This window comes from Lygodium microphyllum, chromosome 20, assembly GCF_053477565.2.
Source record: "Lygodium microphyllum isolate KBCC chromosome 20, Lygodium_microphyllum_v1.1.10, whole genome shotgun sequence".
Classification (NCBI taxonomy): domain Eukaryota; kingdom Viridiplantae; phylum Streptophyta; class Polypodiopsida; order Schizaeales; family Lygodiaceae; genus Lygodium; species Lygodium microphyllum.
The window spans coordinates 34,195,578-34,217,042 of NC_141154.1; the positions used below are offsets into that span (position 1 = coordinate 34,195,578).

General features: G+C 42.6%; 1 protein-coding gene across 4 annotated transcripts in view; it reads right to left on the bottom strand.

The window, feature by feature from the left end:
• Nucleotides 1-21,230, bottom strand: part of RAD51B (DNA repair (Rad51) family protein) — a 92,572-nt gene extending 71,342 nt beyond the window's left edge. For all 4 annotated transcript variants that reach the window (XM_087701102.1, XM_087701101.1, XM_087701100.1 and 1 more), the window contains exon 1: nt 20,890-21,230. In XM_087701102.1, the coding sequence (XP_087557228.1) occupies nt 20,890-20,973 (84 nt within the window). In that variant the 5' untranslated portion in view covers nt 20,974-21,230. The remainder of the gene's footprint in view (nt 1-20,889) is intronic.
• Nucleotides 21,231-21,465: the final 235 nt, after the last annotated feature.

Sequence of the window (21,465 nt, forward strand, 5' to 3'; positions counted from 1 at the left end):
TCCCAAGAGTTGCCAACGCCAAACCTCCTTCAAAGATGAGGGAGGTGGTAGACACAAGGCATGAAGGAGTGGCACAGAGCACTAGAGACGGCGCAATGTTAGGCAGCGCCAACAACAGCAAGAGCGCAAATACAAGGGACAAGGGCAAGAGCAAAGAGGCCCAGAGTTGAAACAAGCAAAGGGACGATGGAGAGTGGTTAGGGACCTTAGACCACCAACCCATACAACACCACCTCAGCCTCCTACGGCTTCCACAACCACTCCCTCAATTATCTAGGAGCTAGTGATTCCACAATAGATTACAGTAGCACCACGGATAGATGCAACACAACCCACAGAGGTAGTGATACCAACAGTGACTCAAGAGATGCAACAAGTTGCAGATACACCACCGTCTCCTAGGCTTCTACATCACCAAGTGGCAATTCCAAAGCTGATCCCATCTTAGATACCTAACACCCAACAGGGTGTGGAGGGCGAGGAGACACAGAGTGAGGAGATAGAGGACTCGGACACATACTCCGAGGACTTTCCACCACTCCACCCCGCAGCAAAGATAGCAGAGAGGACACATGAGAGGGTTTATGCTAGGAGACAACAAAGATAAGCATGGGGGACAGTCTGGGAGAGGCAAGACATACTCCATGAGGATACTCTCATGGAATGTACGAGGCTTTGAAAGGACGACACTTCAGGTAGGGCTAGAGCCTCATGAGACAGGATTTACACACAACATTAGTAGGAGCAGTAGTTAATTTTCTCACGCTACAAAAGCACCATCTCTCAGTAGAGAGGATATCCCATCGCTATGGCAAGCTATTGCCAAGCCAAAGTCATACTTATTCGGCAGCAACTATGAGAGGTGCAAAGATCTGGAGTTTGCATCTATATTGGGGAGTAGTGGACGTAGTCTATACAGGACCGGGGTATTGTGATTCTAAGAAGAGCTATGTGGGTCTCAATAAGAGTGAAGGAGTCACTTATTGGTTGGTTGGTCATTTATACCCCGAATGGCCAACAAGATAAGAGACAATTTTGGACTACCCTTAGTCAATCCCTACCATAGATGAATCATTGGATAGTAGGGGGAGACTTAAATATGGTGGAGGCTCTTGAGGATAGAAGAGGAAGATACATGGAAACTATTAGAGGAGGAGAGCAAACTACCTAGGAGGAGTTACTTTTTCAGATTAAAGGCCAGTACCCGTGGTTCACAACAAAGTTTGGCAGGTCCACAAGCTCACTCCAGTTCTCCAGGAGAGAAGGGGCAATGGAAGCCAGGACTTTCTCTAGGATTGACTGATTTTATGTGGACGATTGGACCTGTGAGACGGGCAGTATAGTAGGCATCATACCTGGCACAACCCTCTCAAACCACTCACCTATTCAACTATTTCTCTTTGAGAGAGCCGGAGGATCCCACTCTATTGTCAAGATTCCAAAGCACTTGTTTTATTAGGACAGTCTTAGAGAGTCAATTACACAAATATGGAGATCTAGACCCTTCTCAATTGAATGTGCAACTAGTGACTTGGATGAGAGCTTACAGGAGATTAGTTCCTTCTTCAAGGAGGAGGCCATGAGGAGGAGACAGGGCCTTTTAGAGAAGGAGAGATCTACGAGAGCATCATTGGCTGCCTTATAAAGAGGAGAGAAGAGACGGCCAAGGTGCAAATGGATAGCTAAGAGGATGCACAACACCAAAGCAGAGATTGATGCTATGAAGGAAGCCAAATCACAATAAAGGTTTCATGCGAGATCATCTTTCTAGACTCAATCTCGTGATAAGGTTAACATAGATTTTTTCCATACCATAGGGCCAAAACACTCTAGACAGAGGCTGTTAGGAGACTTACGAGAGCAGATGGATCCATTGCACAAGGCCCTTTGACGGCAAGACAAGTGACTACATAGTACTACACAGCTTTACTCGAGTCCACTACTAGGCCCCCACACTATGAGAGGGATAGAGAGACAATATGGTAGAGCACAAAAAAGGTGATTACAAATAGGATGAGCACATACTCAATGGCCCATTTTACAAAGGAGGTGCAAAAGACGCTTCTTTTGGCACTACCCTCAAGCAAGTGTCCAGGAGAAGATGGATTGGATAAGCCCTTTTTGAGCTGTTGGGATCTAATTAGTGTAGGCCTCATCTCAGCTTTCCAAGAGATTAGGGCATCAAGGGTCATGCCAGAGAGACTCTTCGAGAGATTGATACACCTCATTTCCAAAGGAAGTGGAGACAGATTGGAGATCACACAATGGAGACCAATTTATGCTTAGAACTGCCTATAAGATTCTTGCAAACTTCAAAGGTGATCAATCTCAAATTAGCCCCATTGATGCCAGGTATCATCCACCCCACATAGACAGGTTTTATCCAAGAGTGCAACATCTTGGACAACATCTTTACTTTTTGGGAGTCCACACCTTTGGCTCAATCTAGGAACTAGGACCTTATCGTGCTACTTCTCGACTTTGAGAAGGCATCCGACCGTGTCAATTGGGAGTTCTTAGAGGGTATAACGCTGAGGATAGGATTTCCAGAGCAATGGATCAAGGGAATAGCGGCTCTTTACTCAGCTCATAGCCAAGTTATGACTGGTGGGGCACAGGGAGACACATTCAGCATTTAGATATCAAATAGACAAGGCTGCCCACTAGTCCCCCTTCTTGTTTGTATTTGTAGCAGAGACCATGAGCTCCTTCTTGAGAGACAAATCTACAGGTATCACAGGCATCAGGTTACCCATCCTTGAGTTTGAGGAGCTTTTGGATGTGGAATTTGCGGATGACACAATAGTCTATCTAGACGAGGATAAGAGTAACTTTCCAGCCTTTGTATCAACTGCCATGGAGATATTTTGTAGCATTAGGAGCCCTATTTAATTGGCACCAATCCTATGGATTTTGGGTATGTGACAGTAGGCAGCCAAACTGGCGATCGCATGAGGATTTCACGTGGGTTCCTCACAAGACAACAATGAGATATCTTGGATGCCATGTGGGGATTGACATTACCTCAAAACAACAAGGCACCTCTTCTCTTGAGCATAAGACAGAACCTTCTTTATTGGAGCTCAACAAGAGAGTAGTGGTAAACCAGGTCCTCACGACTATGTGGTATATTACTTCCTATTGGGCATTCTCCAGGTCATGTATCGGCCAAGTGAATCACCTTATCAAAAACTTCATTTGGTCTGGAGGAGATGGGAGTCCTATTGAGCTAAAAAAGCATAAGCTTGGCTTAAATAGCCCCAAAACACGCTTAATTAATGAAGAAAACCTCTTATTTTAAAAAGAAACATGATCCTACAGAGTTACTGTGTCCCACATGCAAAACCCTAATTTGGGTTCCCCAAACTTTCTATAAACAAGCATGCAGCCCACCACTCTTCCTTAATCTCATTTTTGCAAGTTTCAAGAGCCATCTCTGCTACTCACACACTGTTCACAGAGCACATCGCGGTCAGGATCTTCCCCCAACTATCTGCTACCATCTAGCGCCTAATTCCAGCCTTCACCTCCTATTTGCAGCTGTCACCGTACCGTGGAGTTGTCGCCTACACTTTGCTGCTACGTTTGATGCTAACGTCAACATCTGGTGCTGTCGCCATCAACCTAGAATTGTCACCCTGATCTTCTCCCTCCTCTGAATGTTACATTTTCAGTTTCTAGCTGCCGCTCTGACATTCTCCTAACCCTAACTGTGTTCTGTGTTTATCAGTCTATGCTTTTTTCGTACGATTGTTTTTGTGCTTTTTGCATTTAGAGCATTTCTTCACATGGTATCAGAGCTAGATACTCTCTAAGAAACCTTGGCCTTTGATCAAAAAGCTCATTCGCGAAAGCAGGAATGGCAGAGGGGTCGGATGACTTTGAATACATTCGTAACACCGCAAACCGCTTCAATCTCCACAACCAAACATGGACAAAAACGATCAGGAGTGGGCCTCCCATCTCGCTACTGCTCGATCTGACATGGGTAGAGAACCATCGGACTACCATGGAGTCCAAAAGATCATATCAAATTTCTCCCACTGAGTATGATCTCATCCTTATACATAGGGCTCAACAGGAGGTTGAAGGTAAGCATGAGTCTTCTCCTTTAGATTCGGTGCACATAACTAATGATCTTGCAGGACCTTCGAAATCTCCACTACGGACCGGCCATCCACGAGTGAAACCTGTGGCTCGGATTACACATCATTTCCACAGTACTTCTTTTCTCCAATGCCAAGTACGAACCCTATTATTTTAGATTCTATGCCAACTGATTCTCTATTTTCTGTTGGATCAAGAGATGCTCATTAAGAAGAGACTCTCCAAAACAAACTTTGGTTTGTGAGTAATGAGGAAGACAAGTATTTCTTTATAAACTCGAAACTAGGTAAAAGCTAAGAGAAGAACTTGTAAATATTCCTACCCTTCTTTTTCTTTCAAGAGATTTTTTTCTCATGGTCAATATGGAGAAGGTACATCTTCATCTAGTGCATTTAATGAACAAAAGAAACCAACCATATTTCCCATAGCATCCATCACAAATTCATTTGGGCTCCCACCCATTCCTCCAGCTTCCATTGCACCTTCCTTTCCACTACCATTAAGTGCACCACATTATCCACCACACACCACACCGGGGGGTTCTACACATTTAGGCACAACCTTTAGGACCTCTGCATACCCATTTTTGGGTGGCGTACCAATGACGAAGGCTCAACCTCCCATACACATACTTTTAGGTTATCCCTTTAAGGGTGCATCCTAAACATACTCAAGTATGGATCAATTGGTATCACAATTTGCCTCTATGGCATTACCTAGTGGACCATCCGATCATTATGTTGTGCTCCAATCGACATTTGAACAAGGCTATCATGTCCCAATGCCTCCATCTACACCCATGGTATCATATGGACCTATGTCCATTTTGATACCTTCACAGCAATCGACACTCATTGGACATTAGCAACCTATTTCTGCCTATTAACATTTACCCCCTCCTACTTCTTATCCACCACCATCTTATCCTTCATCTTATCCCATCAATCCATCTTCACAAATACCTCATGGTTCTAGTTCCTCATCCGCCAAGCATACATTTAATGACAAGACTTGTTTCAATGCGTCAAACTACACTTCGTCAAATTTGATCAAGCATGTCTTAGACTCTCAAAACCTATGGGATTTAATACATGGGTTGGAACCCCAACCTGATCCCACCCTTGTTTCATATGAGGTCGTCCGCTCATGGAAGGCTTGTAACGCCTCCGCTATTGTCGAGCTTATGCAAGGCTTGTTACCTAAGTTTCACTCTCAGCTTCAGCAATTCGACTTAGCATTAGAGCATTAAGCACACTTGACTGACCACTATCAGCTCAAGATAGGACCCATTGCATAAACTTAAATCGTGTACTTCAAAATTTCAAAATCACAAATAAGGATGACTTGAAAGTCAAGTTGGCCGAGTTCTCAACCATTGGGACTCCTAAGTCCTCTGACGATCAAGTCACCCTGTTTCTTAACAAGCTGCCATGAAAATATTTCCATTTTGTACAGCAGGTGATATCACAACCTAAGATATTCACATTTTATAAGTTTGAGTCTCAACTGTTGCATTACGCACGGTTGTTCGATCAATTTCATAACACATTGTCGTGCCGTTACACGGACACATGTAAAAAACCTTGGAGTGCATCATCATCCGAATTTCTTATTAATCTAGAGAATCAATGTCATATTAGTCATTAGCGTTAGTGTCCATAGTATAGATGGTCCAAAAATACAAGATTTTTGAACAATTTTAGTCTATTTTTTATATTTTGGATATTATTTCTTGTAATTATCTTAAAAATGTGTAGTAAACGTCTAAAACAGAGTGACATACAAAAAGCAAGTGGCTTTTTCAATCAATTTGGAAGATCTCATGCAAAAAAATGACTCCGAAATCCGCACAACGCGCAATCACAGTTTTCGAGCAACAAACAGCACTCTGGTTGAGTGGAGAGAAAAAGTAATCTAAGAAAATTCTAAACAGGCATCTTAAGTTTTATCCCCCTTTCGAAGCCAACAGAACCATCAAATTTGCCATTTGAGCAGCAGAGAAGAAGCTAATATTTGGTGCACGTTTTTGGTATAACAAGGAACTCCAAGAGATCTAATGCTTGGAGATTACTTCCGAGTAGTAGTAGACATTGTCTAGATAATCCAAGAACCATTTATCTTGAAGTTTAGCCATCAAACAATCAGCTTATAACTACTGTAATGATTAGAAATACAAAGGGCTGAAGTGTATTTGGAGTTCCATATAAGGATTTTGTTTACCTTCTTAGATTCTATCAATATATAGTGCTTTGAATCATTGAGCTTTGACTTTATATTGTGTAAAGGCTTTGGCAAACTTGGCAAAGGATTTTATGATTGATTCATGATATATGGATATGTTTTGAATAAAACTTTATTTTCAACATTCTTAAGATTCATTTGAATCTCCTGTCTATTCTTTTTCTTCTCTTTAATCTCCTAATCTCTACTTCCTTCTCTCTCTAATCCCCGATAGATACAACCTTTCAACTAATACCCCTCCGTCATTGGTGAAACCAACGTGAAAGTTCATCGAAAGGAAAGGCAGGATGGTGGGAGAACCTTCAAGCACAGTTTCTAGTGATGTTTTGCAACAATTAGTGCAAAATATAAACATGCTTATACGAGTACAACAACAGGTGATGCATGCTTCTACTCAAACGGAAACTATTGTGATGAATGTTCTACAGGCAATAGAGCGTGAGATGAAGTTGTTTAATGGTAGAAATGTATTTGTATATTTACATACCTATACTCAAAAGATGAAGGTCTTTGGGATGGCTCAACTTCCATGGAGCCAGTATTTTGTATGGGTCACTGTACATGAATTGAAAGCCCAAGTTATTAAACTGTACATGCAGGATGTTGACTGGATAGCTTTCAAAAAGACACCTGCAATTCTTTTGCGTTCAAGGCAGCCTGCTAGGGCTCTTGTCTCTGAGTCCCGAACCTTCTTCAGGCGCCGGAGGCGATGAAAAGGTAAAATCTGTACTTGAAGGCAAAAAACACAGCCTTCTTCCTTCTCTAAGAGCAGAAAAGCAGCAGCAACTTCAGCAAATCTTCTCTTTTCTCGCATGCCCACGCTTGCCTTAGCCTTGTTCTGATGCACAGCCCACTTGCTCACACTTGAACGCTGAAAACGCAGCCTTGTGTCGTGCTGAAAACTCCTCTTCAGTTAGGTCCACCCTAGGTCAGAGTCCTTCAATGCTCTGATACCATGTCAGAGTGAAGCAATGCGGAAGCGAATGACCATGATAAAGAGTGAAAGGAGAGAGAAAAGAGAGAGAAAGAGATAGTGAAACATAGAAAATCTGCAGTGATGAAGAATGTTGTATAAGGATGCAGAATTATACACGGGTGCAAAGAGAATATCTGTGTATGTCTCCGCCTTGAGGACCTCGATCTTTGTTAGCCCCGAGTGTTGTCTCCGTCACCAGCAGGCTGAAATCTGTCAAATACAAGTGATCAAAACTGCTGGAAACTCAGCCTTTAAAAGGCTGAAAAGAATGCCTTGTAAAATGCCAAAATAGGCAAGTCGACTGATGCAACCAACTAACAGTCCAACTGCTGCCACGTGGCACTGTTGACGTGGTAGGGAGCTGATTGCTAACAGCTTGTGTGAGAAAAATGTCCTCAATAGGGGTCATGTGATGTGTAGCTCCACTGTGCACAATCCAAACAGGAGTAGAAGTGCTTGATTATGAAGAGTGGGCCTCTTTAGTCACCTAGTCAAGAGATAACTTGTAGACGTGAATGAGACTCCAATCCTCAAATGTTTGCAAAGAGACGAGGTAAGCATCAATAGACTTGTCAAACAAGCCCTTTGGTGTTGAGAATGAAGTCAACTGTGATGGTTAACCAATAGCAGTGTGGGTCTGACCACGTCATTGCCCTTGATTTTGGTTGGCACCACCTTGCCTCCCTTGTAGGGGGTTGCTTGACTAAGGGGAGGGGGTTTGAACCTTTGATTTTGGCTATGTCCCTCTTGTGTTTGATCGACACTTGTTGTCAAAATGGCTAATCTTTTGACAATGTTGACAATACTTGTTTTTATTAGGTACATTCTAATTTGTGCCACTCAGGTTTAAGAGAAGATTGGAAGGCTCCATGTGACTCACTAGCTTGGTTTTGATATTGTTTTTGCTTTTGATTTTAATTTTAAGTTTGGTTTGGATTTTGCTTCTCTTTCCCTTGTTGCTTCTTTTGAGAAGTGGTAGTAAGAGCTCCCTCTAATGACGTAAGGCTATGAAATTGATCAAAGAGCCGAGTGTAGTGTAGTAGTTGATACTCAAATTCAAAGAAGGTGGATATGGTTGGCGGTGAGATCACATGTTGCGCAAAAATAAAAGTATTTTCATGGCAGCTTGTTTAGAAATAACGTGACTTGGTCATTGGAGGACTTAGAAGCCCTCGTGGTAGAGAACTCGGTAAGAAGTTGCCGATACTCAGTCAACTTGACCGTAAGGCCATCCCGATAAGTATTTTTGAAATTTTGGAGTTCATGGTCAAAGTATGATATGATGGATCTTATCTCAAGCCGTGTAGACTACTATAGTGATTAGTCAAAAGTGTCCATCGCTCAGATGCTAGGCCAAAGTGCTGTAACTATGAATGAAACTTAGGGAGAAGACCTTGCATCAACTCAACTATGGTGAAGGCATTTCTAGCCTTCCATGAACGAACAACCTCAATGGGTCACCTGCAATTCTTTTGCATTTGTGCAAGCATTGCAGGTGAAGATGTCTACTGAGACTGACATGGAGTTCAAGGCGACCATGGACCGGAAGATCCCTATCTTACCGGCTCTTCCATCAGATCAAAAGCTCGATGGTAACAATTACTGCATATGGCGTGTGATGATGTTGGCCATATTGGAGTCTTATGATTTGGCGAAGCTTGTGATGGAGGAGATCAACCGGCCCTCGGTGAGACATGAGTCCAAACTCTCTTCAAGATCTCATGCGGAGTTGACCAAGGCCCAATCTCATTGGGACAAACAGAATGCTAGGATTCGTTCTTTTCTTTTTCTATCTTGTACAACAGTCGTGATAGCCCATATAGAGCACTAGACGGTGGCTCGAGAGATATGGCTAGAACTTGATCAGATGTACAACCAGATGACCCTTATGAAGAGGGTTTCTTTGGAGGTGCAGATGCGGATCTTGTCCGTGAATAAGTCTTCTTCGCTTCCCGGAACACATCAACAAGCTTCGACAGCTTCAGATACAAGTTCAAAATGCGGGAAAGTCCATTTCCTCCGAAGACATGGTGATAACTTTATTATCCCAATTGCCGCCACAATTCGGTATCTTTTATTCCGCTTAACTCTTCGATGGGAAGAGTTGGTTCCTATGGTCTTGGACCAAGAGAAACAATTGAAGGGACAGAATGCTTCCAAATCAGAGGCATTGGTTGGTCAAGCCTCTCAGAAGAAGGGGAAGGACCAAAAGGAGGACAACAAATCCAAGAAGGACAAAGAGAAAGAATCGACGTGCCATATTTGTAGTAAGACCAGCCATTGGAAGAAGGACTGCCCCGACAAGGACAAGAAGGACACCAAGAAGAAGGATACGAAGGATTCTAAAGCGGTGGCTACACCCTCGTCAACTGCTTTTCTACACTTAGCGGTCATTGAGGACCCTACGCCAAAGACTTTTGATGCTGTGATGACAGCTCCTCAAGCTCGAGAGTAGATCATGGACAGTGGTGCCTCCCAGCACATGACTCCTTCGACAATAGGTGTTGCCCATTTGCGACCATCACGTGGAAAAATACTCATAAGAGACAACTCTTCTGTGTCTATTGCTGCACAAGGTAAGATGCAGCTAATTCCAGATGAACATGGTGGTACCCACACTTTCGAGGTGTTGCATGTGCCAGGTTTAGGGTATCATTTACTTTTGGTACATAAGATTTGTTCTCTTGGTCTCTTGGTGGAGTTTGACAGTGATGTTCGCGTTCTTAATCGTGGATCAAGAAAGATTCTCTCTTCAAGGTATAAGAAAAATGGCATCTACAAATTCAAGTCTTCTTCTGCTCTTACCTCTCTTCTTCTTACTTCTCATACACAATCCGAGCTATGGCATGCTCAGTTTGGCCACCTGAACTATGAGTATCTTCGGAAGGCGTCACGTGGATCGCTTGTTTGAGGTTTGCCGAACATAGTGGTAAGCCAGCAGCCATGTGTCTCCTGCATTCATGGGAAGCAACATAGGGATGCGATTCCCAACAAAGCTTCGAGACAGTCTACTTTACCTATGGAGCTTCTATCTACGGATCTTTGTGGCCCGATGAGGAATGAGTCCCTCAAGGAAAGCTTGTACTTCATGTTGATCGTAGATTACTATAGCAAGATGACATGGGCCTACTTCTTGACATTGGAGTCGAAGTCTTTCTTCCACTTCAAGGATTGGCTTCTCTTCGAGGAGAACCGATCTGGCCGGAGATTGAAGACCTTATGCTTAGACAAGGATGGTGAATTTGTTTCTAATGAGTTTGCTCGTTTTTGTGCAAATAGGGGCATTCACCAGGAGTTTGCTAATACCAACACTCCTCAAGAAAATGGCATTTTGAAGCAGAAGAACCGAAGTGTGATCGAGATGGCCCGCACCATGATGGAGCACCGACAGATACCTCAATTTCTATGGGCCAAGGCAATGGCTACAATAGTTCACATCCTGAATCGACACCTTTTGAGGCTTACTTTGGGACTAAGCCTGATGTCTCTTATTTCAGGATCTTTGGGTGTGACACTTATGTACACATCCCGAAGACGCAGCATGACAAGTTTGAGACGGCTTCCCGACGACACGTCTTTATTGGCTATAGCTTCCAATCCCAAGATTATCCCTTGTTTGATCCCATCAAGCGAGATGTCTACACGAGCCGAGATGTGCGGTTTGTGGAAGTTCCGACCACAGAAGGGGGTAAGAAGCACCCCGTACTTGGAGATCCAGGTGAGAGTTGGGCTCCTGCGACAGTTCCTTTGAAGCCAGAGCCTCTTGATGGAGATTCTTCCTCAAATTCTGAATCTCCTCTTCCACCGGCCACCCTAGCGGAGATTCCGCTAGTGGATGTATCTGAGTCTTTAGTAGATGGAGAGCGTCGAGGAGAGATTTGGCCTCCTCTTGGTTGGGCCCATGACACCCTCCGAGATTCAGGGATCGAGGGAGTCCCTGAGGAGTGGGAAACCACAAGATGGACCGTAGAGGTTACGGAGGCACCAGGCGCATACTATGGAGCTTTTTGCTCTAACTACTGTTTAATGTCCCATGTTATGCAAGATAGACAGCCTACATCAATGAAGGAGGCTTTACAATCTGATCATTGGCGAAAGGCGATGGAAGCGGAGTTGGAGACTATTGAGCGGAATGGCACTTGGTTTCTTGTATGTAGGGAAAGGATAGGCACGGAGATCGAGGTAGACAGACCTTACGCACAGTGAGAGAGACAGACTGCGAGTGAACAGAGTAGAGAGTGAACACGTTTTTCGGTACAATGACAAGAGTACCACTTTAGGTTATAGATAGATATATGTATGAAAGTACAATGCGCTAGGGGTGTGTTCACACCCGTGCACATATAAAAGGCACAATGGCCCTTTATTCCCAACAACCTCCCACCTAAAGGCAATGTGCCTTAAGAGGAGAAAAGAATCAGCTAAGTCTAAGTATGTACAAAGCTAAAATAAATATATCTATCCAACTCCCATCATCTGTCAGCAATGACCAAACCGCTCTATTGGAAGACCCTTCGTGAGAAGGTCTGCAGGATTATCATCAGTATGCACTTTCACAAGCTCAATGCTCTTGCTGTCAAGTACATCTCTAATGAAGTGATACTTCACTTGTATGTGCTTCTTTGCATGAAAGACAGGATTCCGTGCTAGCATGATAGCACTCTGACTATCACAATGGAGAACAGGTAACTCTGTGATACCAAGCTCTCCCACCAGACGTGAAAGCCATAAAGTCTCCTTGCATGCCTCAATGGCAGCTACATACTCTGCCTCTGTAGTAGACAATGCAACACACTTTTGTAGCCTGGAGATCCAAGAGACCGCTCCTCCTGTGTGAAAGTAAACACATACCCAGAAGTGGACTTCCTGCAATCCGCATGACCAGCATAGTCTGCATCCGTAAAGTCAACAACAGATGCCTTCTACTTTCCAAAGCAGATGCGCAACTCCTTTGTGCCTTTGAGGTATCTCATATTATCTTTTTCTACCTCCCAGTGCTTCTTGCCAAGGGTTGCCATGCATCTGCTAACCATTCCCACTGCAAAACCAATGTCAGGACGTGTAGCAACCATAGCATACATCAAACTGCCAACAGCTGAAGCATATGGTATCTTGGCCATTTCAGCCTTCTCATCATCAAATGTAGGGCTGTCCTTTGCACTAAGTTTCACATATGGAGACAATGGAACCCTAATTGTTTTCCCCCTCTCCATATTGAAACGCTGCAAAACTTTGGAGATATACTCCTGCTGAGATAGATAGAGAAAGTCTTTAGATCTATCTTTGAGTATTCGCATGCCAAGAATGTGATTTGCATCACCTAGATCCTTCATGTCAAAGCTGCCATGAAGACTTTGCTTCAATGAATCCAAGGCATGAGTATCCCTACCAGCAATCAGCATGTCATCAACATACAAAACCAAGATAATCAGGCTGCCATCTGCTGCCTTCTTGGTGTACAAGCAGTGATCCACTTGACTTCTATGAAAGCCTTGGGACTGCATGAATGTATCAAACTTATGATACCATTCTCTTGGTGCTTGTTTCAGCCCATACAAACTCCTTTTGAGTTTACATACCATTTTTTCCTTCCCTTGTTCAACAAACACTTCAGGCTGCTCCATATATATGTTTTTGTGCAGATCACCATGTAAAAACGCAGTCTTTATATCCATCTATATGAGCTCCATATCCTCAACTACAACCAAGCCCAAAATAGTTCTCAATGTAGTCATCTTTACTACAGGAGAGAAAATCTCATCAAAGTCAATTCCATGCTCCTACTCGTACCCCTTTGCAACCAATCTTGCTTTGTACTTTGTTGAGGAACCAAAAGTGACCTTCATCCTGTAAACCCATTTGCATGGAAGGGTTTTCTGCCCTTTAGGCAATTGCACCAAGTCCCAAGTGCCATTTTTCTCAACAGATTCCATTTCCAACAACATGGCTTTAAAATCAGCATTAACAGCTTGTTGGCCTGGCTGTTCCTGCACATGCAATGGCTCATTATCATGGGCAATAGCTGGCTGATCATTTCCAGCACCATTTTCTGCATTTACAAGTTCATTTACAACAGATATTTGCTGCTGTACAGCGGGCACATTTTGCTATCCAAAAGGTATTTCTTACCGGAATACAACCCTACGGACCTCCTCAGTCTTTTTGGGCTGTTTATACATGCGATCTTCCCGGAAGATAACATCATTGTTGCGTACTACTTTCCTTTTCTCGAGATCCCACAATCTATACCCTATTTCACCCTCGTCACCATATCCTAGGAAAATGCATTTACAAGACTTTGGCTCAAGTTTCCTGCGTTTTTCTTTACGAATGTGCACAAAAGCCTCGCAACCAAAAACTTTCAGATGAGCATATGAAGGTGGCTTGCCCAAGCACGCTTCTTGGAGAACTCCCCCCGCCCAAAGACCTATTTGGTGACCGATTAATCAAGTGAACAGCTGTCATAATAGCCTCTGCCCAAAAACCATGGGATGAGAACTCAGATGTATACTCGGAAAATGAAATCCATATACCAAGACATGAGACAATACAGATACAATGTGAGTCACCGGCTGTGAAGGCACTGGCACGTGCTCCCTCTCTCCAAGGACTATCCAGTGATAAATGAATGTGGAGGAGGGAACCAGACAATATATAGGATAAATAATTGCCCAAAATATGACAGGTCGGCCAGCATTAAATGCTCACCGACTAGCTGCAAATAATGCCATAATCTATGTGCCCAGCCTGCTGAACCACAAGTCCAGACTCAACCATGAGCTGACTAATCTACTAACACCCTCTCTCAGATCATGGGTGATCTGATACAATACAATGTCCATCATAGTAGAACCATGGATACCCAAGTAGTGGGTGCGCAAGCCACCACCTAGGTGCCTCGAAGAGAACCTGATGTCGATGTTGATCATACCAGCTCCTGAAGATAGAGAAGATCATAGCAACTCTCAATGTGTGTCAACAATGCCGCTGAAGTAGCACATGTGACCATCCTGTCACCAACGCTGCAACGCATAAATAACCATGGATTCTCCGTCTTTGGCCAGACCGCCAAAGTGTCCCCTCATGCGAGCTCCAGACGAAAGCCACTGGCTCTCTGTCAAGAAACCAGCCCATCATGAACCTGGATGTCAATCCTAGCTCCAAGATTTGTACCTGCCAGACTTCGGTCGATGCGTCAGGGATGTCCCTCTCTTGATCCTGTGCATTTGTATAGACATATAGATGAGGCGTGGTTGCCCCATCGCACCACCCTCTCACACTCCCTCCCTAGCACTGGAGAGTCCGGAGGAATGACCTCATCACCACCACTAGAAAGCAGCTGAGAAAGGGGCCACTACGCTCTTCCCACTATCCGAAGAAGAAGATCTTGTCCGCGCCTTGGACTTCGCCTTGGCTAGAGGAGCCGAATCGAAATCTGAGGCAGATGATGACTCATCGAAGGAGTCCGCATCCCACTTCATCTTCTGTTCTTGTTTCTTCCTGGAAGCCGCTAACTCTTTGCAATCCTTCTATAAATGACCTTTCTTGCCAGAGTGATAACACTAGGCCTTTCTATAAATGTGCACACTTCGAGGGAGGTTGTGTGTTATTTGTTTTGTATATTGATAACTTGATGATTTATTTTGTATATTGATGATCTTGCAAATTTGTTTACGAAGGCACTTCCCCAAGCTTTACTTCATCGACATTCCAAATCCCTACATCTGCTGCCTTGTCCAAGAACTGAGAGGGAGTGTTAGCAATCGGCTCCCTGCCACGTGGCAGTTTTGCCATGTGGCAATAGTCGGACTGTGGCTACATTAAATGTAGCTGACTTGCCTATTTTGGCATTTTACAAGGCATTCTTTTCAGCCTTTAAAGGCTGAGTTTCCAACAATTTTAATCACTTGTATTTGACAGATTTCAGCTTGCTAGTGATGGAGACAAAACTCGAGGCTAACGGAGATCGAGGTCCTCAAGACGGAGACAAACGCAAATATTCTCTCTGCACCCATGTATAATTCTGCATCCTTATACAGCATTCTTCACTACAAATTTTCTACGTTTCACTATCTCTCTCTCTCTCTTCTCTCCGCGCTCACTCTTTATCATGGTCATTCGCTTCCGCATTGCTTCACTCTAACACAAGCCCCTATAGTCAAGCATATCTCGTTCGAAAATAACTCCTTCGTCAAGATTTCAAGGTCAAGGTTGCATCAATTTTGCCACTAACCAGAGTCTAGATCTCATTACTATGGACGATGTCTATCATGCCCCCCCGACTTGGGGTGAACTTGTTATCTATTCAGCAGCTTTGTCAGTTGGAGCAAGCAATCTTCTTTGCAATAACCACAGTTGAGGTCCTTGACTCTCAATTTGATTTAGTGATTGCTCGCAATGAGGCATAGTCTAGCAGCTTGTACCACATGACTCCATTTCTTTCTCAGCCAACAACAACAAATGAGGGCTTCTATGAATAGATAGAATACTCTCCCACTCAATCAGTCTCGTTTTTGTGGATCGAAGGTCTCATAGCTTCATTATCCACAACCCTTTCATAGAGGACATCTCAACTGGAGTTGCCATCATCTCCTACCATCTGGCATCTATTTACCAACCCTCCTTTGCAGTTTGCTGCCCTTATCAGCTATCACCTGCTGCAGTCAACCTATCCCAAACTTTGTGTTTGCTACAACTGGTGGCCTGTTTACTGCACATGGCTACCGCCAACCTACCATGTCACCATCAGCCTATTGCATTTGTAGATTTTCTCTCTTCTCTACCCATCTGACATTGATCCAATTACCTACTGTTGTATTTGCTATTGCCAAACACTGACCGAGACTACCTTACTGCAATTTGGGATCTGTCAAAGTATAACAACCTCTCCAACTCATACTCTCTGCCCCGGTCCTTGAGACATTGGAGTCCAAGAGTCAATATTCCTTCACTACATAATCTATTTGCTACATGAGCATTGTATTATTCACATTCGTTCAGTTGGATGACATACAACTAGACCATGTTTGATGAGCAAGTGCACACATCTCCTCATAAAGCATATTGTAGATATCTATCTCCTCCTCTAGAATGGTGGGAATATCTTTCACCGTACATATATCAATCTTATCTATATTTACCTACTTTGGCTCAAGTGTGTAACTTAAATTCTCAATCAAGCACAAGTTAAAATGGCAAAAAAACAATCTCTCAAGCTAGGCAATCTTCAACTTCTTCTTTTTTTTGTATAAAACAAAGCCCATGTGCTCTAATTTCTCTTAGCAAAACCACTACCACAATCTTGTGAGAGAATACAGATAGCCATTCTTTTCTACCAAATTTCAAAAAGATTAGAAATTAAAATTAAATTTTAGGATTCAAGAAGTATTAGCTAAATTCAAGCCCTAAAACAAAGAACAAAAAGAAATTCAATATAGTTATTTATATTGTTTACTTACCAAAGTTGGAACATAATTTTTATACTTCTCCCACCAAGACACAGACTAGAGCTATGTCTCACGTAACTCTTCAGTGGAGCATACAAATGAAAGAGTATAATTATAAAATTGAAAGAGATCATCCTCAAGTTACGTAATGATGGAAGCATCTCTATCAACCCACTTATTAAAGTAATCTTGTAGCCCCTCTTCAAGCACCTCACTTAATTATAAATGGAATGTCGAAGTATCTCCTCGAGCCGATCTCTCTCTCCACCACCTGAAATGACAAGTGAGGAGGGCATGCAAACTGCCTACAATATATAGATCGAAATAATGCCATAACCATATCAAGACAACCAAAAACTAGCCGACCATGTCATGAATGTTGCCAACTACTGCAACAAACCATAAAATAATAAGAGACAACCTCTCGGTGCCACATGGTATAGCCGCCTGCCTACAACCTATCCAAGAAATGGCGACTCCATCTAATGATTGTTGAAAGTGCCCAAAACTGATAGGAAAAATGCATAACTCTACCTAGAGAACTGGCTGCACCAACTATAGCCTAAGAATGCTAGTCCAAGGAATGACTAATCTCTAACACATGAACACGAAGAGAAAAGGAGAAGAGAGAAGACAACAGGAATGAAAGAGAAATCTACACTAAATAAAGAAAAGATGATGAATACAACGGAGGACTAACTAGTCCCTACACACAACCCAAAGCATCAATGAGGACACCGGATCAGACTACAAAATAACGACTACACCAAAGTTGATGACAATGATGAAGATAGAAACAAAGTGCGCAGCCCCAGCAACCCTTGCAAAATGCCAAAGAAAAACAGCCAAGTCAAAACGTGCACTTGAAATAGGAAGAAAAGAATGATCTACCCCAAGTGGAGGACTAGCAATATATAGCCAAAGACCTTAAAATTGGCCAACCAACAGCCTTAGGTCTCAAAAATGTTGTTGGCCAATTAAAAACTAGCCAAGCAGCCCCAAATAATGCACCAAATGCTGCCACCTAAGCAAAATAGGCCACCCTGCTCCAAATGTACACATACTGAATGTTGGCTACTACGAAGCTGAGAATGGTTGCATGCACAATGTGAATACAATTAAACCAATTGAAAAATCAATGAATACTCTAGAAAGAGCTACCTCCTCCATCAAAACACATGATAGACATGTCAAAGCTCCTAATGTCCCCATCTGACTCAAACCAAGGCTTATAGGCAAGAGATGATAGTGCATGACAAACATGACTGCTAACACTCACATATGCACAACTTAATAATGCCAAAGCTAAGCATAAAAAATACACATCCCCATGACAAACCTCTCCCTTGAAATCCTTGCAACTATCCCCAATTGCACTGCAATGACATAAGGACATCAATGACCAATAGTCAAACATGTGCACCTATTGCTTAACCATGCTCATGCCCTCTACATGTCTAAAATTCCAACCACTTAAAACTAGTGATGATCTACATGGATGAATCATAAGCATTGTTAGGATCATAAGGGATGCACTCACATGCCAAAACCCAACACTATTCTAACCACCAAAGTAAAGAAATTAGTAAACTAAGCATAAACAATGCCTCATAGTAATGATGTACCACATGATGCTCATGTAAAGCATACATCAAATACAAACCAGATATGTCTTAGGCAAATCTACTCCTCTTGCATGACTTGCAAATATACATTGCATACCATCCATGTGTCACAAACATGCCTTGCAAATATACATCATATCTAAAGATGCATCCCACATACTCTATACATGTCAGTAGCCTTACTAGGTGCAAACAATATACATTTGCATTCCAACTCATAATGACTAGTATATTGAATAGTAATCCCAATGGCAAAAATACTATCAATATACAATACCTTGTATACAAATCAACTACATCCAAGATCCACTAGATAATTGAGCTATCCATCACTAAGAAAATGAAGGTATAACCTTCCCCTTGTGCATCAAGCAATTGGCCAAGTGCATCCTTCTATAGGTGAAATAAGAAATTTCACCGAGTAGCACATGGAAAATTTACCTCTGACTTCACTCACATCAAAACCTCCACTAGGTTATAGACCTTTGTCCAAATTGGCCACATAGATCCTTAGAACCGTCGCATTGTTGCCAAAAATGGTACATTGGCTACATTTCTCTCATGACCAGTATTGTACGACACTTATACATGACCAATAGTAGTACAAAGAGCCTCAAACACACTGGGTTTAGCAAATGCATTTTCAAACATGTCACTTTGTGTCTAGGTATCATGCCAACATTATTATGCATGGGATTTTGCATTCCACTTGCCATAACCAAATACATTGGGCCTTTCATTTAATGCGTTGCTTGCTAAATAAAAAGATTCAGACCATGCATCCTCATAGATGTTGCATGGAAAATAGATGCATCTCCAAAGTATCCTAGGTGCCCCACATTTGCATGCATCCCTTGCTATCCAAAACTCATTGGATTGATACTCCCAAGATGCCCTTGCATTTATGTAGCTTGCCCCACTAGCATCATTTGCTTTAGGTCATTATCAACATTTAGTGCATCTTGAGGCTGAACTACTTCACTTTTTGGCTACTCATGATATCCCAAGGCTCTAAAAGATAACTTCTTCTTCTTCTTCTTCTTCTTCTTCTTCTTCTTCTTCTTCTTCTTGCCGGTCATCAACATTTTGAGGCCTTGAGAAACCCACTTCTCGATCAAAACCAACATCCTCAACATGTTGCCCATGCTATGTGCTCATTCCAAGATCGGGCATTGCATATCCCCCAATGCTCTATGAACCTTCAAACTATGAAGCATCATCATGATTTAAACCCATTTCATTTCTTTACATAAACTTGCAACCAAAAAAGGATAAAGTTTCTAGGCAAAGTATTGCTTGCACATGTGATTGTGAATGCAAATTCTAATGCACAATTGAAAGGCAAGGAAATATTTGTTTCAAGAGGTTGGTAACCCCTAAGAAACACATTTTACTCATTAAAATGGATTGCAATATCCCAATCTAGTGCAAATACATAACATTTAGGATCTAGCTATTGCACAATCCACATCAATGGCAATGACTAGGTTGTTGTATGACATCCTTTGCATATACAATGTTCAAAGCACCAATAAAATGTGTCACGACATATGTGGCCTTTGTGATCCACATAAGTTAATGTGCAAGAGCAGCTCTTTATACGCCTTTGAAAAGTGTGTGCTAATTGGAACTTAGTAGATAGGCAATTCCTTGTGACAAGGAAGCTACACTGGTGTGGAATTGTTGATTGTCCTTTAACATCAAAGAAGCTGTTCTTGTCAGGGAAAAGGATCAAAATTGTGAGCATGTGAACAGTGAACTCATTGAAAGGAAACATTTTATCTTGTCATCAATCTAAAGAAGATGGCACTTCAAAGTGCAATACAGAAGAACATGACAGATGATTAGAATGCCCTCCAAAATCCATGTTGAGAACAGAAAAAGGGATGATGCATTGAGCAGGAAAAGGCTAGGCATTTTTTGAAGGCCCCGTGCTCCCCCTTTCAATAACCAATTTACACAACGCCTGATCATAATCAGACATTCGTTTCTGCAACACTAGCAAACCAGAGCGTTTCTTTTGTTGGCACTATAGTAAGGGAACAGACTCGGTTAGAAAGCTTTTAACCTAGCACATTTCCCTTGATGTCCATGCTGCAATAACACCATGGAGCATTTTTGGCAGCGTTGTCTCGACAGCACGGATTCTCTCGAAAAGTTATCTGCTTGGCTAATTATCCAGAAATTCACGATGCAATTGAATGTTGAATTATTATCCACTTTTGACACAGCATTTTCCCCTCTATTTCCATGGCTGCAATGGAAACATGGAGCATTTTATGGCGGCGTTGTCTTGAGATCATTAGATTCTGTCAACAAGTTATCTGCTTGACTGATTATCAAGGAATGCATCACACACTTGAATGATTGTCCGCTTTCCCACTGCACAAAATTTTGCGTTCTTTGGTTGCACAGCATGGCAAGGCTTTCCCATTCCGAGACATTGCATGCGAAGAAGAACGTAGGCCTGAGGGAGGGAGCGAGGGAGCTTTACCTTGGCAGTAGTGATGCCTCGAGCATTGAAGACGTTGCAAAGGGAGGCATCCAGCTGCATCCCGCTGATTAACCTGCTCGCCATCGCCCTCCCTTTCTCGCGCGGGAGCGCTCAGAGTTAAGAGAATCGTCATTTTTCAAAATACTTCCAATGGTAAAATTTATTGCAAAATTTTCCGAAAAACCTTCCAAATTTTAGGAAGAAGGTTTAAAGCCATGAACTCTTCAAAATCTTTAAATTTAACATTCTAGTTGAAAGAACCACAAAAAATTAGTTTGAGAGTATGTGAGCTGACGGAAAAGCCTAATTAAGGGGAAATTAATTATTGCATTATTACTTAATACTCGTGTTCATTATTACTTAATACTCGTGTTCATGTGGCTGTGGATATATCTCAGCACGGGCCCCACCGATTTTGACGGGTTCAGCCCGTACCAGGTAATTATGGGTCCCACGGATTAAAAAGGCCCCTAGAATGAGGTTTGGTCTCTCCTCGACTGACTGCCCGGTTTTCGAACCTTGTTCCGTGTCTGCCACAGGCTGACCCTCAGAACCATGCGCCCGCGTGAGAAGACG